Source organism: Aethalodelphis obliquidens, unplaced genomic scaffold (genome assembly GCF_003676395.1).
Source record: "Aethalodelphis obliquidens isolate GAN/ISIS:26980383/991018 unplaced genomic scaffold, ASM367639v1 scaffold17, whole genome shotgun sequence".
In the NCBI taxonomy this organism is placed as follows: domain Eukaryota; kingdom Metazoa; phylum Chordata; class Mammalia; order Artiodactyla; family Delphinidae; genus Aethalodelphis; species Aethalodelphis obliquidens.
The window spans coordinates 21,043,834-21,064,498 of record NW_020837961.1 but is presented as its reverse complement, the minus strand read 5'-3'; the positions used below and the strand labels follow the sequence as shown (position 1 = coordinate 21,064,498).

Sequence of the window (20,665 nt, the reverse complement as noted above, 5' to 3'; positions counted from 1 at the left end):
GCACAGGTATCACTGCCCTGTCTCTTCCAGCCATCTTCATTAACATGCCTTCTACTTGTGCATGATTTCAGACACAGCTGCCCTGGTTTACTGAATGCTATCAGACACAAAGTTAAGAATTACAAGTCTTTATTACTAACAAGCAGCTTTTGGTTTTTCAGCGCCGACTGGGAGATGCAGCAAAGAAAGCAATCAGCAAGCTCCAGGTCAGGACCATCAAGAAGGGTGACAAGGTAACAGCCTCTTTTCTTTTTTGGCAAGGAGCTATTCAGAGAAGTGTCCGAGTTTCCTAGCAGCCAGTGTGGAAAAGAAGATGAGAAAGGGAAATACATACTAATAGTTCTCCTGTGAACATCTGTTATTATACCCATCATTGTTTAACATAATTTAAAGCAGTTTATAAAATGCATACTATAGGACAACAAAGTAGTTGGAGGAAGAATTGAAAAGTAGGTATAGGAAAAGTAGACGCAACCAGGATGAAATCAGTATACACACGCATTACCTGAAACATATAGCAGAAATGGGTCCCAAAATTTAAGTTGGGGCTCTCCAGCAAGCCAATGCAAAGAGGGAAACTATATTCAAACAAATCTAATTACCTTATTCCAGTGTCCCACAAGATAAAAACAAAATGGCCGTTGCTGGTATTACAGCTTGAGAAAGTTTTTCCATGAATCCTTGCAAGGAAGATTGTTATGTGCTGAGTGATGTCCTCCACTTGAGTCTGCAGCAAATGCAAGAAGCATATTTAGTCCCTCTGAAATTGAGTTTCTAGAACCCCAACGTCAAGGCAACAGTCTCTCTAGCTGTAGAATGATGACATAAAGCCCAAAGCAGAAGCATATCTTAAGGAAGGACCGCAAAGTAGGCCAGTCTAGGCCCACAAGCCTCTCAAGGCCTCTGTTCTCCCCAGGAGAATTTTTCCCCCAGGAGAAATTTTAGAGCAGTGAATTGCAGTACATGGGTTTGGGGCTCCTTGGGGCATCGTAAGAGGTTCACAACTCTACTTGTATACGGTATTGTCTCCAGTATGAATAATTGATCAGTCTCGCTAATTACGTGCTGCAGTTTTTCAACTATATAAAAATACCGTTGAGCTTAATAGGATAAAATTCATTTAAAGGTATCACTAAATTTAAAGTATATTTTTTCATTACTTTTTTATCCTCAAACAGGATAATAAAAGAACAAGGACTATTACATAAGTAATGTATTATGGGGTGTTGAAAGAGATTTATGTACTTGAAAAGAAAGCTGGAACCATTCTTTACGAGTTGTATAAATTAGATTTCCGAGGAATGGATAGATTAAATATCATTTTGACAATTCTCCATGAATAGTATTTCTCATCCTCGAGACTTTGCTATGTCACCTCCGATTATAATAAGTAGCATTATTAGTAATGGTACATTAAAAAACCGTTCCCTCACAAAAGCTTTTGCAGTGGAACCCGGAAACAGAAAGTGGAGGTTGGAAGGAATAGAAACTAAACCAGTGTACAATAAATTATGGATTAAGAAAACTGGTGCCGAGACAGTTGAAAGCCTTGCTCCAGGCAAGCTCTCCTTTGGCTTGTTATTTGTGTGTTTACCGGAGTTGAAGGTAGGAAAGCAGGCTCACCTGTGCTGTCTCTGTTGCAGGAAACCGAGCCTGATTTTGACAACTGTGCAGTTTGTATTGAAGGGTACAAGCCCAACGATGTGGTCCGGATCTTGCCCTGCCGGTGAGTGGCTAGGCTGCCTGCTTTTGACTGGGGCGTGTGTGGAGAGTGTCTGCTAGCCTCACTGGCTCCGACCTGCTCGGCCTAGCCCTGCAAGGTCAGTCTTCCCCAATGGTGCCGTATTCGAATAAGAAACCACCGACAAGCTCATTCTTTTTGTATAACCTTTCTCCTTGAAACCATTTTCTCTTGTGACATCAGAAATATTTTTCCGATCCTCTTCTCACCGAAGGGAGGAGACTACTGCTATGACCTAGGATCTCATGTACACAGTTTGATGATGTAGCTCCAAGTTCAAGTTTCTTTTAACAACAGATCTATGATATTCAGAATCATACTCGCTTTTACACGTGCTATTTTAATTAAAATAATACTCTTAAAAATGTTTTCTGAATGATCATGAAGGGATCAGCAAACCAGAATACAGTCAGGAGGGACTAGGAAGCCAAAGGCAGATTTCATTCCCCCTTATTTTTTATTGACAAGAAGAGAATGTGACCATCACCCCCAAACTTCTAGAATCTAGGGGCGGATGCCAGCATGTGTAGTTGGAAAAACTGCCAACTGGTGATTCTCTTAGAACCCTAATCCCTCTCTCTCAAGTGAAATTCACCGTTAAGGTGTCTAGATTCTTTTTATACCTTAAAATATATTTACATTTATTAATGTAAATATTAAAATTACATTTTATAACATTAAAATAAATATTACATTTATTAACATTAAATAAATTTAAATATTTCAATAAAATAAAATATGTTAAAGGTGCCTAAAGCTTTTTTAGTGTTTTTGCATCTGTGCAGGTGTCCTAAAAATAAAAATTAAATACTGCCTTAAAGAGCCTTCACTTAGAAATACTGGCTTTAAAAATTCTAACAGTATTTAAGGAAATAAAGTAGAACACAGTCACCACCAAGATATAAAACAATCCATTCGGTCATAAAACAGTGTGATGTTAAGAGCTATTTATTAGAAACACAAAAGAAATAGGATATGCCTTAGAGGACTTAGTTTAATAATCTCAAAGTGACAAAAAGGAACAAGATACTCAAATAGATGCAGACACTCCAAGGGGAGTGGATTGTGCTTGAAATGCTCTCAGGCAAATTGATCAGTAGGAAAACGAGCCTGAGGAAAGCGCACTCTGGTGGCCCCAGCTGAAGCCTTCAGGTGGGATTCCCTTTCCTTAGTTTATAGATGGTTGACTGTCTCTAAGAACAAATCATAAATTGGGCAGCATCCTTCATGTGAGGGTACTATAGATAAATTCTCTCTCTAGACATGATACTTGGTATTTGCTTGGTGACTTCTAGAAATGCTGGCCAAGAATGGCAGCATGTGAACTACAGACAGCCTCTCCCGCTAGCATCTTTCCTCTCTGCAGCATTTTATTAAGAGTTTTATAAAGCCTCATACCTATGCACAAGGAAAGTCTTGATTCTCCTTTTCTTTGGAGCTGGCTTAGAGCCCTGTGAGTCTCCTACTAATAAAAAATATCCAAAGCTAAAATAAAAGGTAAATAGCATCTTTTCCTTGAGAATCCAAAGAACTTTACAAAAGTAATTACAAAAAAAAAACGAAAATTAGAACTACCATATGATTCAGCAATCCCACTACTGGGCATATACCCTGAGAAAACCATAATTCAAAAGGACACATGTACCCCAATGTTCATTGCAGCACTATTTACAATAGCCAGGACATGGAAACAGCCTAAGTGTCCAACGATAGGTGAATGGATAAAGAAGATGTGGCACAGATATACAATGGAATATTACTCAGCCCTAAGAAGGAACGAAATTGGGTTATTTGTAGAGATGTGGATGGACCTAGAGTCTGTCATACAGAGTGAAGTAAGCCAGAAAGAGAAAAACAAATATTGTACAATAACACATATATATGGAATCTAGAAAAATGGTCCAGATGAACCTATTTGTAGGGCAGGAATAGAGACGTAGATGTAGAGAACAGATATGTGGACACAGTGTGGGGAGGGGAGGGTGGAACGAATTGGGAGATTAGGTTTGACATAAATACACTACCATGTGTAAAATAGTTAGCTAAGGGAACCTGCTGTATAGCTCAGGGAGTGCAGCTCGGTGCTCTGTGACGACCTAGGTGGGTGGGATGGGGGGTGGTGGGAAGGAGGTCCAAGAGGGAGGGGATATATGTATACATAGAGCTGATTCACTTCATTGTACAGCAGAAACTAACACAACATTGTAAAGCAATTTTACTCCAGTAAAAGAAAAAAAAACTATATATAGGCTTACTTTAGCTCCATCATTCATACTGTATAAAATAGCTTGTTCAGTTAGAGCTCTTTCATGAGTATATTTCATGCTACTGCATATAATTGCTGGAGGTTGCATAATATCTAAGTCACAGATGTACCACAATGTAATTTACTAGGCCCCTGTTGCGGACCATTTAGCTGATTTCAGTTTTTAATTATGACAAATTACATTGCTTTAGCAGTATTTAAATTGTCATGATATATTATTCCAGATCTGCTTTTATAGTATATGTTTTAGAAATTTTAACAAAGACAAAAGTAGCACGTTAGTACTTGTCACCAAAAAAAAAAACTTTAGGAAGTTTAATCTTATTTATGCAAACACTTGCCCTAGGCCAATGTAGTTTGGCCTCAGGCTCCTCCTTTTTACATCATCATTTGCTTCTCAGCTCATTTCTTGATTCTTTTTGCTTCAGGTTCCTCACTGTACATCTGCTTTTATTTCCTTCCTGTGGGCCCTGCTTTAAATAACAGATACATCGAGCATTACCAAACTCAGGTTGTAGTTGCTGTTTGATCTTAAACTAGACACACAGGCCTACTCTTTGAAGAGTTCTCCAGTTTTTCCATGTGGCTTTTAAAATCAAGATATTTATGCCTGTTGCTGGTTTCTGCCAGACAGTTGGCACTAATGGATGTTATCAAACAAATGCACTGGCATTTGCTTTTTTGCTAGATAATTTCCTCTGGGGTATTATTAAGCCTTTGCTCCTATGAACTTTATAGTCTCTCTTACCAATTATTTCCAGGCTGACTCATCCACAGAATTCTTTGCATCTCCTTGGAGTAAAAACTGTTTCAAACAATGTTCCAGCGTATTGTCTTTCTTCTCTCACACTCTTTTCGGTGGCCTCCTAACTCCTGACATGCTGGGTGCCTCTCTTCTCTATGGTTGCCATTTCGGGTGTCTTTCCAAATCACCCAGTCTCGTACCATGACTTTTTCAAAATCATTCTTCCCTTTTGAAGACACTTGCACAAATTAGGCTGAATTAATAAGTGATTCTTCCTCTTTATTTGTAGTCATGGTGATGAATAAAGTTAAACTGTGCACATATTCAGGTGCCATTTCTCCCCCATTGTCCTTTCTTTGTCAGGGTCCTTCTCTAGCCCTTGGAGGCAAGCTTCCCCATTGGGTGAGCCTGGACACCCACGTTTCATGTGAGGGAGGGACCACAACAGCACACAAAACATCTCAGGTCTAACTTCGGTGGTTTGGATTTGATCCTAATACACCACTAAGATATTTTCCAAGGAGCTGTGGTTTTGCCGTAGCATACCTATGCCAAAACATACAACGACTGCATTCTAGGGCTGTTTTGTGTGACTAGGATCTGTACTTGCGATTATGATTTTTAGCCACAAAAGATATCTTATTGAAGTTCTGTTGTCTTCTCTTGTCCAGAGAAGAAGTTGGGCTCTCTCATTCTCATTCGGCTTTTACCCTATGGTGTCCCCACTGTCCTTCAACGGTTATTCATCTCAAACTATTTACCCAATTGCAAACGCCCTATCTCAGAAAGAGTGTGATCCCCTTGGGCAGAGCAAACGTCCTTGTTTGTCATTTTTTAAAAACAAAGCAGTGTATGCATCCTTTCTCTACATGTTTGTCAATTTTTAAAAACAAAGCAATGTATACGTCCTTTCTCTACGTGCCTATACAATTCTTTCCTATCTCTAATTTATTACTAAAGCGTTATCACTAATTGGGGAAGATATTAGTTTCTACTACTGTCTTTTCCTTTGTTTGCAAACTCTCCCCACAATTTAGGAAAAAGTATGAAAGCTCCTTGGCAACAAGCAGGCCCTTGCCATAACCTTTTTAGTAACTAAATGTTTTATTCAAAACAACAAATATTTCTTTTGTAGCAACTGTATACAAGGAATAGTGTGAAGTACCAGAAATGAAAAGATAAATGGCATGTTCCCTGCTGTAAAGGAAATCAGGCTAGTGAGGGAGAGATAGGAATTCAAATAAGTCATCACAATACACAGTGACATATATGCAGCAGTAATAGCAAAATGAATTAAAATTTTGGAGGAACTAATACCAGGCACAGGGAAGTTAAGAAAGGCTCCACAGGGCTTCCCTGGTGGCACAGTGGTTGAGAGTCCGCCTGCCAATGCAGGGGACAGGGGTTCGTGCCCCGGTCTGGGAAGGTCCCACATGCCGCGGAGCGGCTGGGCCCGTGAGCCACGGCCGCTGAGCCTGCACGTCCAGAGCCTGTGCTCCGCAAGGGGAGAGGCCACAACAGTGAGAGGCCCGCGTAAAGAATCGGGGTCTTTTCATGGGCCAGTCAGAATTGTCCTCTGGGGTAAAACTGGAATGTGTCTTAACTCGCCTTAGCTCATTCCATAGTAACCCATCCATGAGCTATTCAAATTGCATCATCCCCAGCCCCCTAGAGAGACAGAAAAGCAGTTTCTGACAGACGACAGAGTTCGGCTGGGTACTAATGGCCCCATGGAGGCAGCATGTCCTGCTGGCTTGTTATTGTCACAGTTGGATTACAGATAAAATCCTCCAGTGCTCAAGTCATTGTCTTTGGTAGCCGTGCCTCCAACTTTTCACCAGTTCCTATACAAAATTCTCCTGATTACAAATTAGCTCCTGTAGTTACGTTTTGTAAATAGTGCTTCTTGGGGGGAAACCATAGGAGGCAAGTGCTGTGGACACTGGCTGCCCTTTTAATCAGGACTTGGTGCGTATTTCGGAGCCGGGAGTCCAGATCAGTGAGCAGCTCTGCAGGTCCATGGCTTGTTGGGCTCCGCCCTCTTCACAACAGGATTCAGTTTTGTCCTGAGCAAGCTTACCTGGTAGAGCATTCTGGAAGGCGGGGGGGGGGGGGGGGGCGTGGTAAATATATATAGCATAAAGTTGATCGTTTAAACTGTTTTTACATTTATATTTCAGTGGCATAAACTATATTCAAATTATTGTGCCACCATGAGGACATTCATCTCCAGACTGAAACTCTGTAGCCATTAAACAATAACTCTCCATTCCCCCAGCCTGGAGTTGTGCGTGTGTGTGTGTGTGTGTGTGTGTGTGTGTGTTTTAATTTAGGCTTGATTTTTTATTAACAGAAGAAAATGTCAGTGAAGGAACCTAGTTTTGATTCAAGAATCTAATTTAAGTTAGCTAGCTAAAAATTGATTTTTACGTATTCAATTCGAAACCTGATAGTGAATGATAATTCTGTATATATCTGGTATTATTATTATTGCTATTATTACAATACTAATATGATGTTACTCTTACCATTATTATTAGAACTGTTACTATCCTATTACTATTCCTAACATCATTACCACCATCCATTCTTTCCTGGCTTTCTGAAGTAGCCTTCTCACTGATCTCCCTGTTTCTACTCCTGCCCCTTAGTCATTCATTCTGATAAGTCTATTTTTAATTATCCAGCTAGATTGGCTGGACTCCGGGTACTTTTTTATGTTTTTTTATTTTTTATTTTTGGCGATACACGGGCCTCTCACTGCTGTGGCCTCTCCCGCTGCGGAGCACAGGCTCCGGACGCGCAGGCTCAGCAGCCATGGCTCAAGGGCCCAGCCGCCCCGCGGCGCGTGGGATCCTCCTGGACCGGGACACGAACCCGTGTGCCCTGCACCGGCAGGCGGACTCCTAACCACTGCGCCACCAGGGAAGCCCTCCGGGTACTTTTTTTTTTTTTTGCAGTACGCGGGCCTCTCACCGTTGTGGCCTCTCCCTTTGCGGAGCACAGGCTCCGGACACGCAGGCCCAGCGGCCATGGCTCACGGGCCCAGCCGCTCCGCGGCATGTGGGATCTTCCTGGATCGGGGCACGAACCCGTGTTTCCCGCATCGGCAGGCGGACTCTCAACCACTGTGCCACCAGGGAAGCCCTCCGGGTACTTTTTTAGCGAGCACAAATTTAAACTCATTAAGTGTATCAGAAGTATGACTAAAAAAAACTGTTTCTTTATGAAGATTAATTGAAATATACTTCAGTCCTTCTGCTTCTCTAAAATGTGTTTCTGTAACAAGGTAGATTCCCAGAAAATTAAGAACGTGCACTATTTCATATTCGCTCCTTACAAGAGAATTGAGCTGCCTGGTGCAACTGCCACTGATTTTATCAGGAATTACTGTAAGAAGCAATCTTAGGAAACTTGCCATTGTGGCTCTCGTTAGGATTTTCTACTCTGATTTCATCATGAGGACTCACCAGAGCAGTTCACACATGGAATACCTGCGTTTCTCCTGAGCAAAGGAATGTTTTTATATTGTGGATACGAAACTGTGCTATTTTGCAGATTTTTGTTTTTCTATGTTCGTTGATAGAAAGCCAACAACCAAATCTGGAGCCCATCCCATAGCCAAAAGGGATTTTTTTAGCTTCATCCCTGACTCTGTTTTATGTCTCTCTTCTTATTTTCCTTTCTTCTTTTGCTTTTATGGCATCTTTTTGGATATCTGCATCTCTTAAGGTCACCGTAAGTCCTTTCTAGAATAAACATTTTCCATGTGTTTAAAACTTTCACAGTATCATTTTTAATTGGTGTATAATATCCCCTAAGTCATAATTTATTTGACTCTTTTTGGACATTTATGTGGTTCCCCCCTTCCATACCCACATACTTTTTTTTGCTATTATAAATAGGGCTGTGATAAATTAGCTCTGTGTGTGTAGACCTTAGTTACATTTTGGATCATTTCTTTGTTTCTAAGGCTACAAATTCAAATTGCCTAGTTACTTTCCAGAAAGTAGTACCGAAGGAGTTTTCCAGTCAGTCAGATCTAAGAAGAATATTCCAAGCAAAGATAACTAGTGGTAACCTGAAATTGTCAGAATATAACGCACGTGTCAAGATAATGGTAGAGAGGTAGGATCAGATCATTTAGGACCTGAATGCCCAGCTGAGGAGCTGAGGTTATAGCCAAGTCCTGGGAGACCAGCTGACGGGTTCAGCTTGTGCTCTATACACAGCACACTGGCACGTGTGGAACGTGGCTTAAAGGCTTAAAGTGATGTGAATGGAGTCAAGGGGACCAGTTAGGAGACTGTGGCAGTCAAGACAAGAAATGCTGGCAGCCTGACTTGGAGTGCTGGCATTGGGCACATAGGGAGAAGGATCTAGTCAGGAGATATTCTGGAGGTAAACCTAGCATGAGTCAGCCATTTGGATTACTTGAAAATAGCTGCCCCGTCAGATGGTGACTGATAGATACATCTATATTTGTTTGCAATTAAAACATTCTCATATCTCTCCATTCGGATTCTAAACAATAGAAAAAATCCAGTGGTTAGCACACTGTTATTCAAAAACTGTAACAGAAGAAACAGATTTCAAACGCTGAAACAGATTTTCTTTCTCACTCAAAAAAAAGAAAAAAGAAAAAAACTTGAAGACCAGCTTTGGCTTATCTTTTTAAAACTTTCTTCTGAGTTATTCATCCCAAAACAATCCCATAACTGGGTCATTTAGTCAGAGTTCCATTTTAGATAGACAATTGTTGGATCCTATGTGTAAATGCTATGCTGCCTTTCCTCTTTCTCATCTCTCTGTTTTAGAAATGAGGCTAAATTTCAATTGTATCTGTGTAAGAGATCTCTTTAGTAATTCAGGACATAGAATATATCATACTGTTTCTTTTTTCTTTCTTCTTTGAAACTTGAGTCTACATTTTTACAAAGATCAGAACATGACTAACCGCACTGGTGTTGAAAGAGATGAAATGGAGATTTAACACAATAATATGCCAGACTGAAAAGAGAAAACAGAATAAATAGTTACTGTTAAAGTACAGAACAAATTAATAGAGAAGGACAAAGAAAGCTTGTATGTGCAAATCGGGGCAATACATACCCTAATTTGCAAAGGAATTTCAAATGACATTCCAGTTAGAGAGATACTAAAAGGGATAGGCCTGGAGATTTGGAAAAGGAATTTTTTGAAGGCTGTTGAAAAGTCAAAGCCTAGATTTGGTCTTCTAATTCAATGAATTCAGTGGAGGTCTGTTACATACCACGTATCTACAGTGGACAAGAGGCTTATACATCGTCTTTGTTCATCTACCCAAATAACCAGCTACTTTCCTTTCTCATTTGATGTGACTGATGTATGTATACTTTTAACATGGACCTACTTACTGACCCCTCAGATCCATCAACCATGGATCCATTAACAATCCGTTAACTCCTGTCGGTAAGGACAGGTGACATTTTCCTCTACAAGAGAAGCAGCTCTGAGAGAGATCTAGTAAAAAGGTACATGGCAAACAGAAGAGGGATCCATTTGTAAAGCTTTCTGAACAAACACAAACCCTAAGCCTTCCAGAGTGACTTGCCTGCCAAGGACCAGCCTCCTTAAAATCAAATTAGTAAGATTTACGGAGCTAATATAGGTGAGAGCACCGTGCCTACAAGACAAGTGCGTTACCACCAGGGGCTTGCATCAGATGGGCCTCTCTCTCTCTGCTTATTCACTGTGTCCCAGAGAGTTTCCTTGTTCCCATTGGATGCTTCCAACCAAACCCACCGGGGCAGTTCATAGCCTCCCCTGCTTCTGAAACTTTGATGTGGGATCCAGGTCTTGGGTCCTTCAATGACAACTGAAGGCAACATCACAGTTGGACTCTGATATTCATCTGTGAACTTAGGGGCTCTCATTCACTCTCCCTACTAGACACAACATGATCATAATAAAGAACATAACATAAAGAAGAATTATAACCTGATGTAGAAATGAATATCATTTTCATATTTGAAAACTTCAAAAATCACGAGTTTTATGGAAAGCCCGATAAAAGACACTAGCCCCTGAAGGTTTCTAACCCCAGGACCCATCTAATTTTAAGATGAGTCAAATGAACTGAATGTCTGTGTGAACAGAAGATTCCAACCTCTTTACGGGTAAAAACAATTTACAGAACAGTCTAATGTGATCAGGATTCCGACTCTGAGCCTTATAACTTGCGAAGTGGAAAACAAAGGGATGCTTTCTAGCCAGGCAGAAATGGTCTGTCCTAACTTTACCCTGTTGTGCCTGTTACATATGCTTGATTAGGAACAGATTTTTCTCCAAGTAACTTTTTTTAAAAAAATGGTGAACACTGGCTGATTTTCATAAGATTTGACTTACTCTTTCATGCCCATGTTACACAAATTAGATTATCGGTCATTCTTTTCTCTGCCGTTTTATATTTTTTAAAACTACGAATGTTTCATGGCTAATTGTAAGAAATTTTGAAAATGGTGAAAAGTATAAAGAAGTAAGGAAGAATAATAATCTCACCACCCAGAAATAATCATTATTAATATTAGTATATTTAATTTTTATGATGTATGTATATATATAAGCATCCCATGTATGTTGTTAAACATTGTAGAGTCAGGCCACTAATATAATTTTTATTCTACTTTCTCATCTAATATTAAAAAGTAAGCATTTTCCAGTAACTTTAGAAATTATCTTAAAATATTTTAGTGGTTGCATAATGGTCCGTTATTGGAGTTTCTTTAACTGTCCCCCTTATCGTACAGCATTTAAATTGTGTCCAGTTTTCATCATTATAAAATCATGATCTCAATTGTTTGTTTTTTTTTTTCTGTGTTTATCACTTAGGATATGTTCCTAAAAGTGAACTTCCTGGGTCAAAAGTGCTTTCCAAAGGATCTCGATAAGTTTTGTCTAACTGCTTTCCTGAAAGGTGGTAATGATTTACACCCCATACTAGCAGGATGTGCCTGCATTAGTGTTTCTTTGGAACCAAGAAGTAGTGCCATTTTTAACCATCTTTCTCATCTAGTAGCCAAATACAAAGGTAGCACTTAGCTTTAATTCCCATGTCTTTGATTTCTCTGAGATATTATTCTTGACTAACCTAAGCTCTTCACATATCGCATCTGACCGTCAATGAAAAATTTTCACCAAGTGGGAGTTGTGAGTTCAGTTTTATTTGGGGCTTAATGAGGACTATAGCCTGGGAGACAGCCTCAGATACCTCTAGGGAACTGTTCCGAAGAAGTGGAAGGGGGAGGTTAGAATATATGTGATTTTGGTGAAGGGGGATACGTGTCATCAAGCACACATTTTGGAAGAAGGTTGCTGCTGGTCACGAGAAGGTGGCTGCTAGCCACGAGGAGCAGATGTCTCCATTAATGATTTTAGTGCTTTTCTTTATATGAGAAGATGCAGGGAATTGGGCTCATAAAATCTTCTCCTGAAAATATCTAACTCTCTAAAGGCCTGTTCTGCCAGTTTTTCCCAGAGCACAGAGTGCCTCATTCCTGGTCTCCACCCCAAACTCCTTTCAGGGTGTGTTGAAGGTCAGCAAGTAGCTAGTGACTTCATTCTTTCAGAACCAGATGGCAAGCAACAATTTTTAGTTGGCATATCTACTGTAAACGTAAATCGTCATCGATAGTAAGATGCTTCCTGATTTCAGAGATGTTAAAATGGGGGAGGAAAATGATACGGCATAGAACTGATATAATGTGGCATTAACTATTTTTAACATTTTGTTTTCATGTTTTGGTAAATAGTGTTTTTTCTCATTTAAATATTTTTGGTTTTTATGATGCTTTTGGATTAATAGAAAAAAGTTACTAAATTTATGAATTTTTATCTTTATTTTTATCTCCTCTTCTTTCATCTTTCTTTACCCCCCCAAAATAATAATAATAATAAAACAACTGAGCAATTAACTGCATTTTTCAAATTTCTCTGAAATTTATGTTGGTATAGGCATCCCACTCAATAGTCATTATTCACGAAAACTGTTATTTTAAAAACTCATTTTTTCAGGAACATAATTTTACATACTCTGCCGGATTAAAAGTTATATAGTATGGGGCTTCCCTGATGACGCAGTGGTTGAGAAGTCTGCCTGCCGATGCAGGGGACACGGCTTCGTGCCCCTGCCCGGGAAGATCCCACATGCCGCGGAGCGGCTGCGCCCGTGAGCCATGGCCGCTGAGCCTGCGCGTCCGGAGCCTGTGCTCCGCAGCGGGAGAGGCTACGGCAGTGAGAGCCCTGCGTATCGGAAAAAAAAAAAAAAAAAAGTTATATAGTGTGGTGGGAGTTTAAAGTGGCACAACTGCTTTGGAAATTTGTCAGTTTCTACTGAAGTTAAACATATACTATCCTCTAACCTAGCAGTTTCACTCTTGGATATATACCCAAGAGAAATGAATGCATACATTCACAGAAAGACTTGTACAAGAATGGTCATCATAGCACATTTATTCGTAATAGCCAAAAAATAACCCCAAGGTCTAACAACAGAAAAATCTGTAAATCAGTTGGGGTACAGTCATACACTGGAAATCTACTCAGCAATAAAAAGACCAGCGATCGATGTACATGAAAGCACAGATGAATCTGAAAAAATTATGTTGAACCAAAGAAGCCAGGCAAAAAGAATAGATACTTTATGATTCCATTTATGTGAAATTCAATCACAGGCAAAGCTAATCTTTGGTGACAGAAGCCCTAATGACGGATTCGTGGCAGGGAGTGGATATCATCTGGACAGGAGCAGGAGAGAGCTCTCTGGGGTGATGGAAATAATGTATATCTTCATCTGGGTAGTGTGTACATAAATGTATACCTACTTAGAAATCATCCAGCTATCTTAAGATACAGTATATGCGTTTAAAGTAATGAAAGAAAATTTTACAGTACCAAAGAAACTACATTGTGGACTTAAAGAAAAAAGTTCACTTGTACATTAGTCAAAATTATATAAAATTTAAGTTCAGAGTTTGTTGATGGTTCATTCTAATCATTTTTCTTTGATTACTTTGGAGTTTTGTGTATGAACTGCCAAAAATTAGCTATCACTCCATCTAGGGGATTAAAGGAAGGAAACATGAAGGGAGATGTGGCAGCATTGATAAATGTCTGATGTGTTATTTTCTGTTATATTTTCAACAGAGCAAATGCCGCCTTCAGAAAGATGTCTTGAACTCTAATAACCTTGTTAAATGTGGCATTCTGACTTCAGATGTCCTGATCCCCATTTATATTCATCAACTAGACACTTGGGACACATGCCAACCAGCTCTGCTACCCCGGCCAAACAATATAATTAGACCAGGATCAAGTTTTAAGCACAGAGCTTCCCTCTGCCAGAACCCAAAGGAATGAGACACTCTATAAGAAGACAATTCTGCAGTTCCCTCGGAACTTGCATTCCGAAAGGATCCATTTCTTCCCGTTGCTAAAAAAGAAACTGAGTTCCATAGCAAGAGGATCTGATGCAGCTTCTTAGTTCTTTAAGTTTTGTTGGTTTTTCTTTAATGCTACTTAAACCCAATACTATGGACAAATGGCTGAAATTACTGGCCATTTATCATAATACTTTGAAAAGCATTCTACTGTTTACAAAGCTCTTTTACATATACTGTCTAATTTGCATCTCACGGTAGCTTATAATAGAGTTAGGGCAGGGACCATTAACACCTCTTTATTTAACTAAAAGAAAACCTTAACTCATAGGGTCATCGGGTCCAAAGCACAGAGAGGTCTCTGACTTCTAGACCAGGTACTCTTTCCAAGGTTCTGATACCACTGCTAGGCTATTGACACCTTAGCCCCACCCTTCCCCTGCCCCGTGAGGGTGCTCTGCTATACACTCAACTCTCTGGGGCTCTAGTTTTGGCTAAAAGTCTGCCTCAGAAACGCCTATCTCACTCTAAGCCAACGTCTAAGAACCCCAGGGAATCCAGATCAACTCTAGCCCAGCTTTAAGGGATTTGCTTTCTCCACAGTGATTCCAATATTGTTATCCTGGGCCTGAAAGCAGATCAGCCTTTTTCACAGAAGGGCGGTGTTTGTGCTACTGAAGTGAGCTGTCATTTACTTTATTGCATTCTTTTATTTTCCCCTTCATCAGGTAAAACTGCTAGCAAAGCAGATTAGCTTGCCAAAACAAAGCAATTGTATTTATAACAACAGCCATGATATGGTTACAACTGGTTCTGTGTGACAGCTCTTTTTTTCCCTTTCCTTTTCCTCTTTCTCCTTTTTTAAAAAATGATGTTTACATAACCTAAATAGGGAGCATCGGGGATAAATGCAGCTTCTCAAAATTGGTCCAGACGTTTCAGACCAAACCCAGTAGCAGAGTCAGCCCTACAGAGAGGCACTGGGCTGGTTGGGCAGAGTTTCTCGTAGGGAGAGGCTGGTGTCTGCTTAACTGACCTCCCAACGCTGCATGACCACTGCACGGCCACCCCTGCAAGGGCTTTCTGTATAGGAGACATAGGAAGATGAGACACCATGGAAGGAAGTAACTTGATGGTGAGAAGTTCATGATCACAAAGAATGAGGGAAAGTCTGGCTCAGGTCCATGTGTTTTTCAAAGTTCTCATTGAATTGACCTGATTTTAGAAGCAAGGGTGGAGTGAAATCCTACTTAAGAAAATCAATGAGAGCACTTTAGATTTCCTTCCTCTGGGTAGGAATGAAGTACATTTCTCCTAAGCAATATTCATGACACTGTCTGGGCTCCATTGACATTCTGTAAGTGTCATCACCAATGCCATTTTGGTCATTCTAACCGAGTAATGCCTGTGCCCAGATCCATAAATCGATATTCTCGAAATGAGATTTGCATGGAAGGAATGGCCCAGTGTGATGTCTACCAGACAGTCTGGACAGAGCATGGGCTCACCAACCCCATAATGTCCTCATTAGGCCCCCAGAAGAAAGCAGAATTCTTTCATAATTTAGAGTCCATAAAAGTTCAGGAAAGTGCTTCCAGAGTAACCTCTACCATAGAAAACTCACTTGCAAGGAACAGGAGCTAAATTACTGTTAATTAAATAATGACACTTTAGCTTCTTATTTGCCAGGTAATTTTTTTTTGTCATTTTTTTCCCTTAACAACCTAAATTTATTCTCACTTTGAAGACATAAATCTAAAGTGAAATCTTTTTCTTTAACTGGATCAAAAGAGTTATGCATTTCAAAATTGATTCCACTCTGCCATATTGCCTAACCAGATCAATTTACATTTCCACCAAAAGTATATGAGACTGTTTACACCATTGCCAACATGAGCAATTATCGAATTTAAAAATAAATGCCAATTATGAACACGAGTGATGTTCTGTAATTTCCATTTTTCTGATTTTAGTTAGTAAATATTTTTACAAGTGTTTTGACACATTTATCCGAAGTCTTGAGATGAGTTTGGGCAAAAAAATTAGCAAGAAATATTTTTTACCAACAGTATAATTGTCTATTATTGAAAATGTATTAGAACAGACAAAATAATTTTTGAGTTGTCTGGACTTAAGATCAACAATCAATGGTTATCAGTTCATTGGAACGACATTAGCTAAGCAGTAACAAACCTTTGTCCCTTTCTTTCTTTTTTTCTTTTCACCTTTGTACCCCCTTCACCCATTTCTCCCACTCCTCATCCCACACCTCTGGCAACCACCAATCTGTTCTCTGTATCTATGAGCTCATGTATGTTTGTTTCTTCGTTTTTAGATTTCACATATAAGAGAGATCATACGGTATTTGTCTTTCCCTGTCTGACTTATCCACTTAACGTAATGTCCTCAAGGATCCATTCATGTTGTCACAAATGGCAAGATTTCATCCTTTTTATGGCTGAATAATATTTCATTGTGTATATATACCACAATTTCTTTATCCATACTGTTCTAATTACTATAGCTTTGTAATATCATTTGAAATCAGGGCATATGATGCCTCTAGCCTTGTTCTTCTTTCTCAAGATTTCTTTGGCTATTTGGGAGGGGAGGGTTGGTGGTTTCATACAAATTTTAGGATTATTTGTTCCATTTCTTTGAAAAATGCCATTGGAGTTTTGATAGGGATTGCATTGAATCTGTAAATTGCTCTGGGTAGTATGGACATTTGAACAATCCTGATTCTTCCAATCCATGAGCATGGACTATCTCTCCATGTATTTGTGCCTTCTTCCGTTTCTTTCAGTAATGTTTTATAGTTTTCAATATGCAGTCTTTCACCTCCTTGGTTAAATTTATTCCTAGGTATTTTATTCTCTTTAATGCAGTTGTAAATGGGATTGTTTTCTTAATTTCTCTAATAGTTTGTTATTCATGTATAGAAATGCAACAGATTTTTCAGTATTGATTTTGTATCCTGCAACTTTACTGAATTCATGTATTCTAACAGTTTTTTGAAGGAGTCTTTAGGGTTTTCTATATATAATATGTCATCTGCAAATAGTGACAGTTTTACTTCTTCCTTTCCAATTCGGAGGCCTTTTATTTCTTTTTCTTGTCTAAGTGCTCTGGTTAGTACTTCCAATACTATGTTGAATAAAAGTGGCTAAAGTGGACATCCTTTCAGCTTTTCAGCATTGAATATGATATTAGCTATGAGTCTGTCATATCTGGCCTTTATTATGTTGAGATACTTTACCCCCATACCTGCTTTGTTGAGCGTTTTTATCATAAATGTTGAATTTTGTCAAATGCTTTTTCTGCATCTATTGACACGATTATTTGACTTTTATCCTTCATTGTGTTAATATGGTATAATTGTGGACATTGAGACTTACTTGCGTCCCTGGAATAAATCCCACTTGATCATGATGTGTGATCTCTATAATGTATTGCTGAATTCACTTTGCTAATATTTTGTTGAGGATTTTTGCACCTATGTTTATCAGGGATACTGGCCGGTATTTTCTTTTCTTGTGAGGTCCTTGTCTAGTTTGGGTATCGGGGTAATGCCGGACTTATAAAATGAGTTTGGAAGAGTTCCCTCCGCTTTTATCTTTTGGAAGAATTTGAGAAGAATTGGTATTAATTCTTCTTTGAATGTTTGGTAGAATGCACCAGTGAACGTATCTGGTCCTGAACTTTTACTTGTTGAAGGTTTTTGATTACTGATTCAATCTCCTTACTAGTAATTGGTCTGTTCAGATTTTCCATTTCATCATGACTTAGTCTTGGTAGATTGTATGTTTCTAGAAATTTATCCATTTCTTCTAGGTTGTCCAACTTGTTGGCATATAATTGTTGGTAATAGTCTCTTATGGTCATTTGTACTTTTGTGGTTATCAATGATAACATCTCCTCTTGCATTTCTGATTTCATTTATTTGGGTCCTCTCTCTTTTTTTTCTTTGTGAGTCTAGCTAAGGACTTGTAAATTTAGTTTATCTTTTCAAAGAACCAGCTCTTAGTTTCATTCATCTTCTCTGTTGTCTTTTTAGCATCTATTTCATTTATTTCTGCTCTAATCTTGTTATTTCTCTCCTTCTACTAGCTTTGGGCTCCATTTGTTCTTCTTTGTGTTCTTTGTCCTTTACCTGTGATAAAAACCCTCTGTTGGATTATCACAGACTATTACTTCAGAGGGTTGTCAGTTGAAGGACATTGTCATAAAACATAGAAGGGAAAACTAAGCCACAGGTAACTTAGATTACTTGCCAAAGATCACAGAACTAAGGAGGGGTCTTCAGACCCTGAAAGCAGAGCACATACTCAGCTGCTGCAACATATGTGAGAAAACAAAATAGGAAGAAAAAGAAAAGAAACAGACTCTCCTTGGCAGTTTGGAGAAAAGAGGTGGGATGTTCAGGGAAGAGAAGGGACATCTGAGCTGTGACTTGAATTATGAGCAAGATTTGCCACACCAAAAAAAAATTTTTTTAATTGAGAAGGACACTCCAGAGTTATGGTGAGAATGTGAAGTAAACATGGGGGTGGAGCAGAAGATGTGACAAGGACCAGATTGGGTGAGCCTTCTTTGTGTGCTGTGACTTTGTGTTGTAGGCAGTGGGAAGCAGCTGAAGCATTTCACATGTGGGGAGTGATATCATATTTGTATTTTAGAAAGCTAAGGCAGGGTGCTTCCCTGGTGGCGCCGTGGTTGAGAGTCCACCTGCCGACGCAGGGGACGCAGGTTCGTGCCCCGGTCCGGGAAGATCCCACATGCCGCGGAGAGGCTGGGCCCGTGAGCCATGGCTGCTAAGCCCATGTGCTGAGCCTGCCTGTGCTCCGCAATGGGAGAGGCCACAACAGTGAGAGGCCCGCGTACCTCAAAAAAAAGAAAAAAAAATAAAAAGCTAAGGCAGGAAAGAGAAACCAGACCAGGTTGGGAAGAGCCTTGAAGAAAAGTGGATATTTCTTTCTGTGATACTTCATGATAGAGATTTGAAAATTTGTGCAAAGGTAATGGAGCTGCCAACTAACATTTACCAGATTTATTGGGCAGTGGAGAGTGGGGGAGGACAAAGCATTTCGAGGCCAGTGTTACCGTCTTCCCAAATAAAGCAAGCAGACTGATGGCTAAGGGTAGGCCTGATGAGGCCAGTATTTGACAGCTTTTCCTTCTGTAGACAAATGAATACACTTAAGGCAGGTGACTTTTCCTCTGGTTTTGCTCAATTCCCAACCTCTGTAACTAAGGTACTGCCCCCTCGAAGCTGGAGCACAAAAATACATGGGGGTGCTTCCCTGGTGGCGCAGTGGTTGAGACTCCGCCTGCCAATGCAGGGGACACGGGTTCGAGCCCTGGTCCAGGAAGGTCCCACATGCCGCGGAGCAACTAAGCCCATGCGCCACAACTACTGAGCCTGCGCTCTAGAGCCCGTGAGCCACCACGAAGACCCAATGCAGCCATAAATAAATAAATAAATAAACAAACAAAGTTACCACGACTCCCCCTGTCTTGCTCACGACAGTTCAGTGTGGGAAGGAAGGGCGTGGAGTGTAGATTTGGGTACAAGCACTGACAGTAGGACTGGGTTTGAGTCCCAGCTCTGCAGCTTACTAGCTCTTTGGATAATTTAATTTACTTTAACCAGCTTCAGCTTCCTCCTCCATAAAATGGGAATAATAATTTCTACCTCATAGGGCTGTCGTGAATGAATAATGTATGTAACGTGCTTGGTACATAGCAGGCATTTGATAACCAGTAGATATTGTTTATTAATTGCATGCTGTTTATTAATTAAACACTGACTCTTAGATCATTGACAACTTTGCAAATAAGATTCAGAAGCTCTGAAGAAACATTTTGACTCCCCATAGAAGCACTGGATAGATCTTATCTAAACATGTTGCCTAGGAGAATGGGATTCTTTGGTCCCTGAGTGACTCATGTTCTCTGAGCACTATTTCATCGAGGGGAATGAAGCAGCTTGCACTGGTGCCAAAAGGAAAGCCCCAGGATCCTAATCTCCTTGGGAGGGTAGCAGGGTCTAAGAAAGCCTGCAAAAGTAAATGAGATAGAAAGGCCAGAACAGTCCCCTTCTGCCTCCCAGTGGGGAAAACCTGTCATTTAATTGAGGGGGGAGGACATATAGGTGAAAGGACAATAGAAAGCAAGAATGATTCGCTTATATGTGGAATCTAAAAAATAGGTACCGATGAACTTATTTACAAAACAGAAGTAGAGTCACAGATGTAGAAAACAAACTTATGTTTACCCGGGGGAAGGAGGAAAGGGATGAATTGGGAGAGTGGGATTGATATATACACACTACTGTATATAAAATAGATAACTAATAAGGACCTACTGTATAGCACAGGGAACTCTACTCAATACTCTGTGATGACCTATGTGGGAAAAGAGTCTAAAAAAAGAATGGATATATGTATATGTATAAATGATTCACTTTGCTGTACACCTGAAACTAACACAACGTT

General features: G+C 39.8%; 1 protein-coding gene across 1 annotated transcript in view; it reads left to right on the top strand.

The window, feature by feature from the left end:
- RNF150 (ring finger protein 150) overlaps window positions 1-20,665 on the top strand; it is a 238,526-nt gene that overhangs the window by 163,740 nt on the left and 54,121 nt on the right. The window contains exons 3-4 of the mRNA XM_027117053.1: window positions 162-233; window positions 1,644-1,726. Of these exons, the coding sequence (XP_026972854.1) occupies window positions 162-233; window positions 1,644-1,726 (155 nt within the window). The remainder of the gene's footprint in view (window positions 1-161; window positions 234-1,643; window positions 1,727-20,665) is intronic.